At 38.7% G+C, this 16,963-nt stretch overlaps 2 protein-coding genes across 3 annotated transcripts; one reads left to right on the top strand and one right to left on the bottom strand.

The window, feature by feature from the left end:
- The first annotated feature begins 1,484 nt into the window (after positions 1 to 1,484).
- On the top strand, positions 1,485 to 9,192 carry LOC107660632 (ATP-dependent RNA helicase DDX18-like). Of its 2 annotated transcripts, none has more exons than XM_016450000.1 (14): positions 1,485 to 1,663; positions 1,988 to 2,137; positions 3,687 to 3,878; positions 5,116 to 5,251; positions 5,373 to 5,473; positions 5,574 to 5,773; positions 5,848 to 5,962; positions 6,050 to 6,189; positions 6,287 to 6,448; positions 6,538 to 6,690; positions 6,799 to 6,912; positions 7,243 to 7,299; positions 7,413 to 7,590; positions 8,584 to 9,192. In XM_016450000.1, the coding sequence occupies exons 1-14, from the start codon at positions 1,558 to 1,560 to the stop codon at positions 8,727 to 8,729; spliced, it is 1,950 nt and encodes a 649-aa protein (XP_016305486.1). In that variant the 5' UTR covers positions 1,485 to 1,557; the 3' UTR covers positions 8,730 to 9,192. The 2 variants fall into 2 exon arrangements, with proteins under 2 accessions (XP_016305486.1, XP_016305485.1); XM_016449999.1 differs by having other exon boundaries at positions 1,485 to 1,669.
- Positions 9,193 to 9,753: 561 nt separating this feature from the next.
- LOC107660631 (coiled-coil domain-containing protein 93-like) lies at positions 9,754 to 16,704 on the bottom strand. Its single transcript, XM_016449998.1, has 19 exons — positions 16,598 to 16,704; positions 16,430 to 16,486; positions 16,106 to 16,206; positions 15,161 to 15,197; positions 14,525 to 14,623; positions 14,347 to 14,397; positions 13,764 to 13,850; positions 13,474 to 13,587; positions 13,310 to 13,372; positions 13,160 to 13,233; positions 12,159 to 12,240; positions 11,991 to 12,065; positions 11,541 to 11,612; positions 11,349 to 11,457; positions 10,836 to 10,918; positions 10,667 to 10,704; positions 10,447 to 10,531; positions 10,164 to 10,277; positions 9,754 to 10,028 (listed from the first exon to the last, which is right to left on the bottom strand). The coding sequence occupies exons 1-19, from the start codon at positions 16,658 to 16,660 to the stop codon at positions 9,972 to 9,974; spliced, it is 1,461 nt and encodes a 486-aa protein (XP_016305484.1). The 5' UTR covers positions 16,661 to 16,704; the 3' UTR covers positions 9,754 to 9,971.
- Between the last annotated feature and the right edge of the window lie 259 nt (positions 16,705 to 16,963).

The raw sequence follows: 16,963 nt of genomic DNA, 5'->3' as shown, positions 1-16,963 counted from the left end.
TCAAGCATTTCAGTGGGCTTAAATAGATCACCCTTTACAGCAGATTTAGTTCACAAACAACTCTCAGCTTTGACCTAAATATGATTTTCAGTTACAATAATTAATCCTAAAATTTGACATTAGTAACTTACTTTTAACAGCATCAGACGCGGGCGCACTCACAAGATCTCCCGGTTGTTACTTGTGAGTTCAGTTCACTGGAGACTCGCACTAAACGGATCATTTGAATCAGTGAGTTGTCGACTCGAGAACAGCTGCAATCGGATCATTCCAATTCGTGAATGAATCGTTTGGTGCGATTCATTTAAAATAATCAGTTCGTTCATGAATCAGACACCGCTTCTGGAGTAACGATATGTTTTATGAAATGTAGTGAAGTAAAAAGTACGATCTTATGCTTTGGAATGTAGTAAAGTAAAAGTTACTCAAAATAAAACTACTCCAGTAAAGTACAGATACTTGAAAAATTTAATAATAATAATAATTAATATTTATATAGCGCTTTTCTAGGCACTCAAAGCGCTTTACATTGTCAGGGGGTATCTCCTCATCCACCACCAGTGTGCAGCATCCACCTGGATGATGCGACGGCAGCCATAGTGCGCCACAACGCCCACCACACACCAGCTTACTGGTGGAGAGGAGGCAGAGTGATGAAGCCAATCAGTAGATATGGGGATTGATTGTTAGGAGGCCATGATGATCCAACAGCAACCTAGTTTTCCCAGGAGGTCTCCCATCCAGGTACTGACCAGTCTCGGCCCTGCTTGGCTTCAGTGGGTAACCAGTCTTGGGGTGATATGGCTGCCGGTTAAGTACAAGTACAGTAACGAAATTAAACTACTTCGTTACTGTCCACCACTGAACAATGTGCAGCCGTGAACGTTTATGCCCAACGGGAGAATTCTATCATTTCTAATAGCATGTAAAATTTCATAAAGGTCAGGTGCGCACAATGAATTAACAAACGCTACGCTACAAACACGGATACATGTCAAAGTCTATAGAATATTTCCTCCATTCCACCACTAGGGAGCGTCAATGCTTCAAACAAAGTGTATTTTACAGCCGAACCGAAATGTATGTATGCCAAAGTTTCTCATACAAAGTTGTCAACAGCGACACCGTGACGTGTACTTTTGACCATTTAATTTCCTATTTGGAATAAATAACAGGAAAGGAATAGACTACTCGTCGTTTTTTGTTTAGTTTAACGAACGGAAAACTATAATTTTCTTAAATTTATCACTTTAGAAAAGCTTGATTGGTCATACCACCCCGTCTTCTATACTAAAATATTAAACAAGGGGCTAAGTAAATAATAAAAAGACGTAAATAAATAACAGGTGAGAAATGATAAATGCTGTATTAGTGGCTTAATAGTTGTTGCTTCTGTCTTATGTACGAATGGAGCTTAGCAGTACACCAGTAGAAGTTAAATAAATGTTAAAACGACGGTTTTAAAGGGTCTTTAATATTTTCAGTCAGGCATAGTATGAGTCAGTCAGCTGAGCGAAGGACCCCACGCAGCACGCTCACACGTGTTTGTCTACAGCCATGGCGGACATGCAGATGAAGATTCTCCGCAAGAAGATTCAGAAGAGAAATGATAAAAATAAACAACGCAAATTGCTCAGAGCTCAGAAGGAAGAAGAGGAAAACGGTGACGGTGATTTTTCTCTTAAATTGTACAGATGAATGTGATGTTTAATTAATTCAGACGTTATCTCAGATCTAGCATGTGCTAATCATACTGCTCGGTGCATTCGTAAAGTTTGGTCTTATATTTTAGTCAGTTGTATTTAACCTAGCAACACGACATATAGGTTTAATAAAATAGTAATTATAATGTTATTTATGTGTTGTTTAGTTTTTGTATTGAGGAACTTTAACATTATACATTAACCGACTCCTCATATTGAGTGTGCGTACTCTTTTCTTTATATCGTAGTTGATGAAATGCGCTTATTTGTTTCTGATCTGGCAGAGGTAAAAGTTGTTCTGGACGAATCTGATTCTGCTCCAAACATCAGTGAAGAGCAGCAGCAGCAAAGTATCTCCACTCAGGAGAACGAAGCCTCACAGAAAATCGAGAAAAAGAAAAGAAAATTGGATGGTGCAGGGGACGCAGCATCTAGTGAGTATTTAATGTTGCTGTGATGATGTCGTTATAATTAGTGGTTAGTCACTATGGGATTGTCAATGGGCAATATTTGTAGCTAGAGAGGTGGCTGCTAAATATCCAATTTAATTATAGCATTTGAGATGTATATACAGTGGGTACGGAAAGTATTCAGACCCCCTTAAATTTTTCACTCTGTTATATTGCAGCCATTTGCTAAAATCATTTAAGTTAATTTTTTTTCCTCATTAATGTACACACGGCACCCCATATTGACAGAAAAACACAGAATCGTTGACATTTTTGCAGATTTATTAAAAAAGAAAAACTGAAATATCACATGGTCCTAAGTATTCAGACCCTTTGCTCAGTATTTAGTAGAAGCACCCTTTTGATCTAATACAGCCATGAGTCTTTTTGGGAAAGATGCAACAAGTTTTTCACACCTGGATTTGGGGATCCTCTGCCATTCCTCCTTGCAGATCCTCTCCAGTTCTGTCAGGTTGGATGGTAAACGTTGGTGGACAGCCATTTTTAGGTCTCTCCAGAGATGCTCAATTGGGTTTAAGTCAGGGCTCTGGCTGGGCCATTCAAGAACAGTCACAGAGTTGTTGTGAAGCCACTCCTTCGTTATTTTAGCTGTGTGCTTAGGGTCATTGTCTTGTTGGAAGGTAAACCTTCGGCCCAGTCTGAGGTCCTGAGCACTCTGGAGAAGGGTTTCGTCCAGGATATCCCTGTACTTGGCCGCATTCATCTGTCCCTCGATTGCAACCAGTCGTCCTGTCCCTGCAGCTGAAAAACACCCACACAGCATGATGCTGCCACCACCATGCTTCACTGTTGGGACTGTATTGGACAGGTGATGAGCAGTGCCTGGTTTTCTCCACACATACCGCTTAGAATTAAGGCCAAAAAGACCAGAGAATCTTATTTCTCACCATCAGTTTGGCCGGACGGCCAGCTCTAGGAAGGGTTCTGGTCGTCCCAAACGTCTTCCATTTAAGGATTATGGAGGCCACTGTGCTCTTAGGAACCTTAAGTGCAGCAGAAATTTTTTTGTAACCTTGGCCAGATCTGTGCCTTGCCACAATTCTGTCTCTGAGCTCTTCAGGCAGTTCCTTTGACCTCATGATTCTCATTTGCTCTGACATGCACTGTGAGCTGTAAGGTCTTATATAGACAGGTGTGTGGCTTTCCTAATCAAGTCCAATCAGTATAATCAAACACAGCTGGACTCAAATGAAGGTGTAGAACCATCTCAAGGATGATCAGAAGAAATGGACAGCACCTGAGTTAAATATATGAGTGTCACAGCAAAGGGTCTGAATACTTAGGACCATGTGATATTTCAGTTTTTCTTTTTTAATAAATCTGCAAAAATGTCAACAATTCTGTGTTTTTCTGTCAATATGGGGTGCTGTGTGTACATTAATGAGGAAAAAAAATTAACTTAAATGATTTTAGCAAATGGCTGCAATATAACAAAGAGTGAAAAATTTAAGGGGGTCTGAATACTTTCCGTACCCACTGTATATTCTCTGTAATAATGGATCTGGTCTTGTAGGTATGAAAAAAGTAAAAAAGCCAGATGTTGTTAAAGAGACACCAGAAGCATCAGATGGAGAAGATGAGAAACAGGAGCAGGAATGTGCAGAGCCTGAAAAGGTGCCAGAAAATGGAAATAATGACAAAGAGGGTTCAGCAGAAGAGGATGATAGTGATGAAGATGGACCAGAGCTTCCTTCTGGTCTCACAGGTAAACATGACATAACCTGTAACCTGTTAAACACAGTCTGCTATGAGTCATATTGGTGAGCCTGGTTTAGTTTTTCTAGTTATCCACTCATTTCAGTGGGAAAAGTTATGAGAGATGTTCAATCAATTTGGCTATTTTTAGGGAAAAGTTCCAGATTTTTTTTTTACTGTGCATATTATTGAACAGACAACAAAATATAGGATGCATGATTTCTTACTAATAAAAGATGGCGCTTTTCCACTGCATGGTACGGCACGGTACGGTTCACTTTTGGGGGGTTTTCCACTGGGTACAGTACCTGGTACCTGGTACTTTTTTTAGTACCACTTCGGTTGGGGTTCCAAGCGAACCGTACCGTTACCAAAATGTGACGTGTAAACTCTGCTGATCACGGATTGGCCGGAGAGAATCGTCACTAACAAACACAAAAGAACCGCTAGATTTAAATCAGCACAGCCAGCGAAGGATCGAATGCAACTGTTTTGAACGAGCGCACCTTTTTTTAACAACCAAAAAGTGGCTGTTCCCCCTGTTGAGGAAGTACAGACGTTGCTCTCGTTGATAGCAGAGGAGCGGATCCAGTGAGAGCTTGATGGGGCGACGCGGAATGAAAAAGTTTTTTAGGAGTCGCGGCAGTAGAGGCGGCGCAACTATAATGACATGTGAATAATCCCGCCCACTCTAAAGCGGTACTAAACTGCAGTGGAAACGCAAACCGAGCCGAACCGAGCCGTGCCGTACCGTACTGAGCCGTACCGAGCCGAGTCGTACCACGCAGTGGAAAAGCGCCAATAGATACATTTACAGAAGCTCCTTTTATTAAGTTAACTTATAAAGAGCACCTGTATTTTTTGCTTTATTTGAAATACAAAACCTTTTGAAACCGTTTTCTTTCTAAAATATAAACCAATTTATTAGACATTTATTTTTTGGACAAAAATAATTTAAAAAGTACCATTTATATGTAATTGAGCGACAAAAAAATAGGGATGTTTTATTACTATTAAAATAAATGGTAAGATAAGTTCAATCTTAATTTCACTGAAGCTGTTTTTATTCAATTAGCTGGTGAAGAACAAACAAATCGGTTTTGTTTAGATTTTTTTTTTTTTACAAAATATCATTGAAATGTTCTTTAAAAAAAAAAAAAAACAGTTTGTTAGAAACGTATTTTCATTTTTCTCATAGACATGAATAGGTAACTATGATTTGTTTTCCTCACTGGTGACTTTCTCAGGTGCGTTTGAGGACAAGTCATTTGCATCTTTGGCGGAAGTGGTCAGTGAGAATACACTGAAGGGAGTGAAGGAAATGGGCTTTGAAACCATGACTGAGATCCAGCACAAGACCATACGACCTCTACTGGAAGGAAGGTGAGTTTGCGGTGCATCAGACATTGCAGGATTTCAGTGGTACAGTAATCATCACTTGTTTTATTTGTTCAATCAATAATTTGTTTATTTGTTGTGATATGTGCTCATTGTTGTCCAACAGAGACGTTTTGGCTGCAGCTAAAACAGGAAGCGGTAAAACACTAGCTTTCCTGATTCCCTCCATTGAGCTTATCTACAAACTCAAATTTATGCCCAGAAATGGTGAGTGTACATATTGTCATTCTCTGATTGTTATAGTCATAGCAGAGATGCAAGTATGACCTTAGAGGTGTGACATGGCTCTGGTGTGTGTGTGTATCAGGGACTGCAGTGGTCATATTGTCTCCCACTCGTGAGTTGGCCATGCAGACGTATGGTGTTCTAAAGGAGCTGATGACTCATCATGTGCACACATATGGCCTCATCATGGGCGGCAGCAACCGTTCTGCTGAAGCCCAGAAACTCGCCAATGGAGTCAATATCCTGGTTGCTACACCTGGCAGACTTCTCGATCACCTGCAGGTAAGGCCTTTTACAATCAACAGCTTTGCCACACAGGTCTGTGAAGTGTACTTGACCTCTTTTTCTTTCCACAGAACACACCCGGGTTCATGTTTAAGAACCTTCAGTGTCTGATCATTGACGAGGCTGATAGGATTCTAGAGGTTGGCTTTGAGGAAGAACTGAAGCAGATCATCAAACTACTGCCTAGTAAGAATTGACGAACCTGACCACTCTGAAGTCACTTCCTTTAACCAGGGTTCTTGCACGTCCTTAAATATTTCTCTTTCTTTCCAGAAAAAAGACAGACCATGTTATTTTCCGCAACACAGACACGTAAGGTGGAGGATCTTGCACGAATCTCCCTCAAGAAGGAGCCGTTGTATGTGGGGGTGGACGACAACAAAGACACGGCCACAGTGGAAGGACTAGAACAGGTAAACTGCTCACCTGTCTAACTCCTTTATCAGTACCAGTTGATCATGTGTTGTGGGAGTAATATCTTATTTGAGTTTGACCTTGTGTTGTTTTTAGGGATATGTCGTATGTCCTTCGGAAAAACGTTTCCTGCTGCTCTTCACGTTTCTGAAGAAGAACCGCAAGAAGAAGCTGATGGTGTTCTTCTCGTCTTGCATGTCTGTGAAGTTCCACTATGAGCTGCTCAATTACATCGATCTGCCCGTCATGGCCATTCACGTGAGTCACAGAGCCATACGCACATAAAGCGAGATGGGAAGTGCCGTTGAAGCAGTGTGATGAATGCTTTTGTTTTCACGGTCTTTCAGGGGAAGCAGAAACAGACGAAGAGAACCACAACGTTTTTCCAGTTCTGTAACGCAGACTCTGGTATTCTCCTCTGTACGGACGTGGCTGCCAGAGGTCTCGATATCCCAGAGGTGGACTGGATTGTTCAGTACGACCCACCCGATGATCCAAAGGTACAGCAGTCACACCCCCTAGTCCAGCCTTGCTGATTGATATATATATATATATATATATACGCTTGTATTTGGATTTTTATATGTGACTTTTCTGTTGATATTTAGGAGTACATTCACCGTGTGGGACGAACAGCTCGTGGTATTAATGGTAGAGGACATGCCCTCCTGATCCTAAGACCAGAGGAGCTCGGCTTTTTACGATTTCTCAAACAGGCCAAAGTTGTGGTTTTATATTGGCTTTCAATATGTGTCGGCTTTGTATGATCATGACAGGAGTTTAAATACTCTATAACTTTACACGTTAACTAAACTTACATATAAAATGATTAAATACTATATGGACATTAAAAAAACTGACAAGAAAATTACAAAATCTTGAAATAAAATTAAAGTGAAAACAAAATATAAAAACAAAATCTAATTCAAAATAGTAACAAAGTATAGTAGTACATCAGTGATACTAAAATAACACTTGTAAGCTGTTAAACATGTCAAGGTGAATCTTGAAAAATGCATTTCTTATTGTCTCTCTCTTGTGTTCTTCTAAAGGTCCCTCTGAGTGAGTTTGAGTTCTCCTGGGCTAAAATCTCTGATATTCAATCTCAGGTGAGACTTCCTATTCAGTGAAGTTGAACTAAATCTCTTGCTCCTTTCAAATATAACCCCTTTGAATCCTAATTGACCTGTTTAAAATCGGTATTTGCTTTGGTCTTTTGCAGTTGGAGAAGCTGATAGAGAAGAACTACTACCTTCACAAATCAGCTCAGGAGGCCTACAAATCCTACGTCAGATCATATGACTCGCATTCCCTCAAACAAATCTATAATGTAGAGACACTCGACCTCCCGAAAGTGGCAATGTCCTTTGGGTTTAAAGTGCCACCTTTTGTGGACCTCAGTATCCTTTCAGCACTGTATTACAATGCTACTCTTGCATGTGGAACTTGTTACTTAAAGGGTTAGTTCACCCAAAAATGAAAATTCTGTCATTAATTACTCACCCTCGTGTTGTTCGAAACCCGTAAGACCTGCGTTCATCTTCGGAACACAATTTGCAGCCGGCGCTGCCATGTGCTCGCGTCATGATACTGTCGTGTTTCGAACAACACGAGGGTGAGTAATTAATTACAGAATTTTCATTTATGGGTGAACTAACCCTTGAATAGTTTGAGTTTTTGATGTTTTATCATGGTTGTACATGCATTACTGTTTGGGGACGGTACTATGCCCACCACAGCTGCATTTATTTGATCAAAAATACAGTAAAAATTGTGAAATATTACAGTTGAAATTAACTTTTTTTTTTTTTATTTTAAAGTTTTAAAATGGCGTTTTCAGCATCAGTACTCCAGTCCAGTGGCGGCTCGTGGGTGCACGAGAGCTCAGCGTCTCCCCCGGCCTCCTCCTACCCTTCTCTATCATTAGCGGTTATAATTACATCAGCAGATTCGGCACATTTGCGATAGAAAAGTGGCACTTTCACGTTATGGTATTACAACTGTGAAATTACAAACAAACAAAAAATACGCATTCTGAGATATGAACTGAAATGAATTGTGAATTTTATTAACATTAAATCATCCTCCCATTTTCACCTCAAAATTATGGGGAAGCTGTGCCTCCCCTGCCTCCCCCGACGAGCCGCCACTGCTCCAGTCTTCAGTGTCACATGATCCTTTAGAAATCATTCTAATATGCTGATTTGGTGCTTAAGAAACATTTTTTTTATAATCCGTGATGAAAAGATGTGCTGCTTAATATATTTTTTTGGAAACTTTTGAATGGTACTGTAGATCTATTAGCAGTACAAGGCCTATATATATATATTTATAGTATTCATAAGGTCAGAGTCTTCGGGTGGTGTTTGTTCCTTAACCGTTCGCTCTCTCAGATGTTCACAGCAGTAAAGGGGTGAAGATGCAGAAGCGAGGTGGCGGCGGAGGCTTTGGCTACCAGAAATCTAAGAACGTCCACAAGGCCAAGATCTTCAAACACGTCAACAAAAGGAAAGGAGATGGTAGACAGTTCTCACGCTGAGAATAAGATCAATCTTCTTTGTGATGCACCTCTATATGGAGTAACTGTCAGACTACACAATTGTCATTTTGTTAATTTGTTCTCAGTCGTTTGAGAAGAGCTCTGATCAGTCTGCATTCCATGCCTGTACAGAAATCTGTTTTCAGAAGCCGTTATGTAATGCTGAATTTCTATTGTTACTGGCCCAACTCATTAAATATAGAAACTTATATTGTGAATAATTCTTCATGCTGTCTCCGCTCTCCACATGAGATTGAACCTACAACCTTAGTGGCAACCAGGGTTTGATAGATCAGCCTTTGGATTTTCATTTATGTATTTGTTTTCAAATGGCTCATACAGAAAACATTTTCCGTAACGTTTCACAAAATAGAAAATTCTGAGATTTAATAATTTTCCATTTATGCACCAATGTAACAATAAACAAATGCTTGCTTTTTTTTTTTTAAACACTTTAAAACCTGTAAAATGGCACAAATATTTTGTGTGTGTGATATTAACAACCAATGAACTATATATTAGCATTTTATAAATTTTTGGGTTTTATCCTTATAAAAAAAAAAATGTTTTTAAGAAAACATAACGGTCAAATAAAAAGCAGCACATTGATATCATAATAGTCATGAGGTTGATTCATTTTACATTCAGTATTTTGTTAAATATGTTGTAAATATCCTATCTACTGTACAGTCTTAGAAGCCATAAGGCTGGCATCTTTAAAATGTGCACAAGAATTGCACATTTCAGTTGTAATGTTATTTACAGGTCAAGGCAATCTGAACGGTCGGTAAGATGCCAGGTTGTTTTTACCATTAGTGTATCATATGTGACTCCTCGCTAGTCTGAAACCACTATAGTAAATTAATCTGTCAAATCAGCAGGTAGTTCATTTCTCCTTTAATGTTTGTTGGTCTTATGGCAGCAGGTTTTTATGATGATACAAAAACAAAGGCGATTAGAAAGGGAATTTGTGTTATACACATGATGGGTTTAAATAAGGGGACATCAAGGCACAAAACATCTCCAGTTTAACAGTACATAAGTTACATGCTTCATCTCTGAACCTAGAAGAATCTAGGCTAACAAAGATACTGAACAGTAGAGATTCAGTCTGAAAGCAGATGTGATCTCGGCACGAGGCTGTAATGCAATGAAATACCAACATCAGGCAATGTGATGAGTATTTTGAAGTGCTACTTGGGAGTTATGTATTAATGGGGGGGTGGGGTGCAAATCCAGCTGTTACGACGCTCCCTTTGCCCTTAATTTAGATAACAGCATCTCATTCTTGCGGCACTCCTGCAACAGACAAGACGGTTCGTTTGTTTCCTCAATCCAGAATAAAATCAAATATCAATAGATTAATGTCTATACACCCTATGTAAAGGAGAAGGGAAGAAATTCATTTAAAACTAAACTTGTGTGAGTATATACCTCTTTAAAGTCCTTGACGGTTTTAAAATAGAGCCTCTGTTTATCCAGCAGCTCCAAGTACTCATCATTCAGCTGATCTCTGCGCATCTTATTCTCCTGTCTTTTCTTTTCCATCTTTAAATGCACAAATACACATTAGAAAAACACTAATGCAATTCATGTTCCTGTCTGATGGGGTAAATCCACAAATAGCCAGAGTGGAATTAAACTAATTCATATGCAAAATGGGAATAAATAATATAAGATTTCATCTATTATACGATATAGTAGTCTGGTTTTGTACCTTTATGCGACTCTGTTTGATTCCTTCCACAATTTGCTCCATTTGTCTGAGAAACTGTTCTTTACTTCCTGACGAAGCCATGGCTCTAAAAACACACAAACACACTTTACATTCAACTCTGCCTTCAGGATAGACATTACAATAGACATTACAATCTGATGCTCTTGCTGTAATATTAGGAAATTTCTACAAGGATGCTGGAGTTTTATTTGAAACTCACTGCTGGAAATGATCATGTATGGAGTTCAGCAGATTGACCTGTGAAAGAAAAAAGAGTGTCTCAATTTTACTGCACATCCTTTTAAACACAACACTCTTGACTAGAGTTTGATTCTCTTCATAAATACAAGAAAATTAATTCCCAATAGCACAGATAACAAAGCTGAAACCTCTTTCTCCAGGTACACCTTCTTGTCATCCAGGGTGTTATAGAGAGTGAAGAACTGTTTTGTCTCTTTGTGTGTTGCAGAAACTGAAAAACAAATGAACAATTAAAGAGTGCTTCAAAAAGCCACAGCTTTGATTTCAGCTCATTCTGTTGGATCTATTTTCTAACCAACATCTTAAAGCTATTGAGTAATAGAAGCAGTGAGAGTTTTTTTTCTTTTGTATTGCAACCTACATCTGAGTAATCAGATTATTGAGAAAGAAAACAATGTAATGTTCAATATAGTTGATACTATAGGTTGTTGATTGGATGGAGGCAGATCTGACAGTGAGCTTGAGGTCAATTGTACAAAAGGGGCAGATTAAGCAGACTAAAAGACTGGAGAAGTCTGTTGTTTCACTGGAAGGTCGAGTTATATTTTAATTTAAAAATATGGGGTAAAAAAAAAAAATGTACAAAATTTTTTTTACATCTTTAAAAAATAGATTCTGACTTTAAACACACACACACGCACCTTGGCTGTACAGCTCAATAAAGCGTTTCTGATACTGGGTCAGCTCGGCTCTGCTGGGAACCTCATCAATCTTTCTCCGCAGGATGGCAATCTCGCGGTTCCTCCGAGCCTGTAGGGGGCAGTACAGTAAAACAGTATAAAGAATCTCTTAAGTAATCTGCTGAGTAAAACCATCAGTTCAAATTGACCAACCATAAGCAGACGGATCTTCTGCAGCTTTTCTCTGTCTGCAGTGTACTGCTGATCAATCAACATATTCATCTCCTACAAAGACACATGCAGAGGGTAAGTCTGAGAAGTAACTAGAATGACACAGATCGGCTCTGTTCCAAAAAGTTGGCACATTCCCTTTAGAAGGATTGTTTCAAAAGCTTCTTTTGGTCAAATTGCTAAGGCAGCATTGGGCACAAGAAATATGGCAACTGAAAGGTAAGAGAAAAATGGACAAAGTGACAGAGTAAAGGAAAAAGCTTGAAAAATGACCAAATTTGGCCCAATATTTGTTTATGATATGTATTATTATGCTTATTATGCCATTAGCATAGCAGCATCCTAACACCAAAAAGGGGCGCTGCCTATGAAGAGCGTTCCAAATCAGTCACTTAAGAGGTTCCATTTCAGTTTGGATGACTATGTAGGCACCTTCTTCTCATCTCCTCCTTCTCCATACTCCAGCTTCAACTCTTCAATATTCTGCTGCAGACGGGTCATTTCCTCCTATATACACACAACTGTTAAGAATACATTCATATCCTCAACGTTACTGACAAACCAAAGTATTGCAACAACAGGGTTGTCATGATAACATACACGACAGTGTGAGCGGAACGTTTGCTCTTGATGTTTGAGGTTTTCATTCATGGCCACCAAGGCACGAAGCTTCTCCAGAAACCTGAAAGATAAAAACAAACACAATACTTCAATACAACACATGGATACTGATCCTTCCTAAGAATTATCATGCTGGTTGGCTTTACTTTTTCTCATCTGATTTCTATACACTTTGATGTTAGCGTGATGCCAAGCTGATGGCACAACGCTCTAGTAAGCATAACATACACAAAGAAGCAAATAATCCATTTCTAATCAGACTGAACTATGTAACCCACATTTACTGTTAAGTGAACTTCGCAGACAAATGCAGTCATTTAAATAGGAATTCACACAATCAGGAATTTTGTTGAGGGCGAAATATTTTCCCTCACAGATTTTGCATTGGTTTAGTTCGATTACACAAAAAGTGTAGCATGTCCAAATTCAAAGTATTTATAAAACAGAAAAGTACCCTACTACTTCTGGCGACATTAATACCCCATGAGGCCATGGGAGAGAAGTTGTGAACGGCAGTGAAGAGATGCAACTGATGCCATTAAGTCACATGACAAAGCCAACATGGCAAATGTTGTATGTTCAGACTATATTAATATTCACAGGACATTTATAGTACACACATTCATACTAAATGTATACTTTAAATACAAAACAGGAAGTACTTATTCAACAGAAGATTCTACTCCGAGAGCAAGCGATTTCAGATGCAGCCTAAAGGTCCTTGCACACTGACTTCGAAATTTGCGTTTTTTTGTTTTCATATTTGTCATCCTTTCCTATCAAAATGCTTGCTACGGATGCGAAATGCAGAAAATCGAACCTGATCCGAATTTTTTTATGACGGACGAAAGTTTCGGAGGCAGTGTGTAAACATGATTGACACAACGTGAGGTTGTATTTATTTTTTAACGTGCGAAAATTTCGGACTCAGTGTCCAATGACCTTCAGTTTAGATAATTCCAGGTGTTCTGTTTGCTTACCCAGAATCTGCCTGAGACTCCACGTCCTCCAGTGAGTTCAGCTCTCTCTCCAGCTTTTCAGTCTGTGCTGTGGCCTAAAAAAAACACAAACATTAATGGTCCAAGTCAACCAGTTATCTGTCAGTATATGTCTGTGCCTAATTGTCTCACCTCGGCTAGTTTGATTTTAGCATCCTCACATGCTGCTCTAGCCTCCTGCTGTTTGGATTGCAGCTGAATAAATCAAGAAACAATGAAGATATAAACAAAGAGAAGAAACAATGACTGTGATATCAGCATTCTCAAAACTGTAATGTGAAGTAACGTGGTATTACCTCTTCGAGCTCTTTTGTTTTTTGAGTGATTTGTTTGTTGAGTGACGCCAGTTGACGCCTGTGTTGCTGCGCAGGTCCAAATCTTTCCGGCCGATCCTCCACAGAGCGCTCCGCCTGCCCAATCACACATAAATGTAGAAGGTTGGAACACACTATACAACTTATAAAATGAGAACATTTTAATTTTATTGCAAATTCCAAAATTGTATTCCCGTCTCAAGTCATTGTTCTTGTTGTAAAAATAAAGGGACTGTTTCCTAGAGGTTCAGTGGAGTTCTATCACTGTTCACCTTCTCGGCATATTCAGTGGCAATTTGCTTGATCTCCTCAGACTGCAGTCCAACAATCTGCCCCACTGTGCTGGCTGACAACTTCCCCTAAAAACACACACAGAAATAGCATAAAATAAGGAGACTGCTAACAGTTTATATTTTTTTTCTTAAAGGCTGCCTTGATAAGAAAGAGTGGACATACAAGAAAATAATTCACCTTTAAACTAAGGTTTCACAAAGTTAAAAACTGCATGTTGTTCTGACCATATACTTTTTTTATTTAAATTTTTGTGGAAATGACTCCTTTAAAGGGACAGTCTACCCAAAAATGTAAATTTTGTAGTTGCTTACTCATCCTCATGTCGTTCTGTCAATTTCTTTACCAATTTGCGAAACACAAAAAAGATTTTTGGACAACGTTGGGAACCAAACAACACTGAATAACTCTTATTTTTAATTATATAGACAAAAATACTTACAAAAAAACAAAAAAGACAAAAGAAAAAGTCAACAGTCTGGAATGACACGAGGGTAAGAATTTGAACTTTTAGGTGAACTATCCCTTTAAACTCTTTTGAGTTTTAAGCGTTTAGAAATGTACCTCCTCTGTTGCCATGGCAGCCATTCCAGTCATCAAGGCTTTGATTCTGAGCTGTAAAAAAGGCATCCAGTACTGATTGGTTAATGGAACATTAACTTTGGTCAGATAAAGAATGGGTGATGAAGAACAAGTGAGAGTTATTATAGGCCAAGTGTAATTTCATATGATCCTAACTGACCTCCTCTGCTGCCTGCAGGTCCTCTTCTTCAGACACCTGGGCCATTCCAGGAGGCACACCCTGCGTGCCCTGAGCCAACACCTGCTTCTGCTCCACTGCCTGTTTGAAACATCATCACATGATCAAACTAACAACCAATCAAAAGCAACAAAGGTCAGTGCCAAGCCCTACTGTCCATCTGTGATCTATTATACCCAGATGGACACCACAGGGGTGGTTCTAGGGTCAGTGCATACAAAAAGTCATTTTTTTGCTGATTTGTACAGAGTTGCCTGTAGAACTGAAAACTGCAACATTTTGAATCAAAACTCAAGACTACTTTTGAAGTACAGAGCAGAATAATGATTTAATTTAATGACAAAATGTACCAGCTCTTGGATCAATATATTACCAACATATTCCCATTACTTTTCCACTTTTTTAAAGATTACTAGATACATATTTTTATAAAGATTGCACTCACAAAGAACTTCTAGCCAATTCTAGCAAACTGCAAAGCTTGAACTAGCAAAAATATCCACTATATAAATTTCCATTACTTTTTAAGATTTCCGATTTCGATAAGATATCCGTTGCTTAAATGTAACCTTCTCTGACTGGACTTTTTATGTGATGTTTCGGTCATCTGATACTCACAGTGCCTGCTTTAGACTGTTTGCTGAATCCATAGCGCCTAGAAAAAAACAGAAAAGAAGGTATTTGAAATGCTTCATGTTCACATTACAGACAACATGCAGCTCATTGCAAGAGTCAGTTTCAAAACAAATCACACTACAGGCACAACACGCCACATGACAGGAAATTACACATGAACAATACATTTAGATGCAATGTGTGAAAAACAGCACTAGGGCAGATGCAAAAGAAAAGACATTAATGCAGTTGATGCAAAGCCAATCTGACCGATGGTCAATCTGTGTCACTCCCATTCCCAGAAACTGAGCTTCAGTCATACTCACTGCATGTATTGTGATATGAGAAGGCACAGACTAATGAGTGAAATAAAAGAGACAGACAGAAAAAAAAAAAAGAGAAGCGAATGAAGAAGGAGTACAGAATTAATAGATGCCTTTAATGGAGTATTTGTTTGACACTGAAATGCTGATACAATGTGTCAGGAAACAGACCAGTGAAGATGAGAGAAACAAAAGAGAGGGTGAATGAAAGAGAATCTGGATAAAAACTGGTCCCCTCAATTGGTACGAAATATACATAATAAATTAATAATTTTATTTATCAAGGATGCATTAAATTGATCAACAGTGACAGTAAAGACATTTATAATGTGACAAACAATTTCAGCACAGTAATAAATCATATTTTCCAATATTAAAACAGAAAACTGTTATTTTGAACGGTTTGTACTGTATTTTTGATAGCATAAGAGACTTCTTTTAGAAACGCTAAAAAAATCCTACTGACCCCAAACATTTGAAAGGTAGTGTATAAAGTACTCCTCAGGTAACTACTCTCTTTTAAAAGCCTAAAGTACACAACACAGTAACAATCCTTGGTTCACTTCCAGCTGGACATGATGAGAGTACAAAATTCCCGGGTCCTGTAAAGGAAGAGATCGAGTACCTGCCGAACTCCAGCAAGGTAGAATGAACCCGAGACTCTTCATCCAGCAGCTCCCCAGCATCCACCTGCCGTTTATAACGCCTCTGAGGAGCATAAACCTCCTACACCCAAACACAATTTATAACATATTCAACATCTCACAATCTTCTATTATTAAATACAAGGAAGAGGAACTAATGGCACATAATTACTGTAGCTTTTTCTCATGGGGGGCAATATTAAATTCAGCAGAGAGGCTAAATTTAAACCCAGTCAGCCAAGCATCATAATGCAAAGCTTATGATGTGTTGTTGATGTATAAAAGCTTAGCGGATGGATACTTACACACACATTCACCACAGTACTGATGGCTCTCTCCTTCCTTAATTCAAACTCCTCATCCTAAAACAAACACATTTACTGAGACTTCAAAGATTACAGATTGTAAAATATTTGACACTTCACAGTGTTAATACCCTGTATTTGTATTTCAGTGTTGGCCTGTTGTCTCACCTCAGGAAATGCATGTGTTTTCTGGAACTGAGAAATGGAATATGACCTGACATAATCTCCCATCTCCTCCCGGGTTTCAATCGCCTTCTTTACCAGCCACTATAGATGCCGCAAAAGATGCATTGTAAGTATTCTTGCACTTTTTTTGTCACTATTAAAAAAAACTAATTATACTGGAATTTTGGGGGTCTGTAAGTGTTTTCTTTTTTTAAGAAATTGATGCATTAATCGAAACTGACATTTATAATGTTACAAAAAGAATTCTGTTTTAATAAATTTCAACTTTCTATTCATCAAAAATCCTGAAAAATAGGTAGTATGGTTTACACAAAAATATTAAGCAGCACTGACGATAATAAAGTTGTT

This window comes from Sinocyclocheilus anshuiensis, unplaced genomic scaffold (assembly GCF_001515605.1).
Source record: "Sinocyclocheilus anshuiensis isolate Anshui unplaced genomic scaffold, SAMN03320099.WGS_v1.1 scaffold627, whole genome shotgun sequence".
Classification (NCBI taxonomy): domain Eukaryota; kingdom Metazoa; phylum Chordata; class Actinopteri; order Cypriniformes; family Cyprinidae; genus Sinocyclocheilus; species Sinocyclocheilus anshuiensis.
This window is presented reverse-complemented; position numbering and strand designations above follow the sequence as displayed.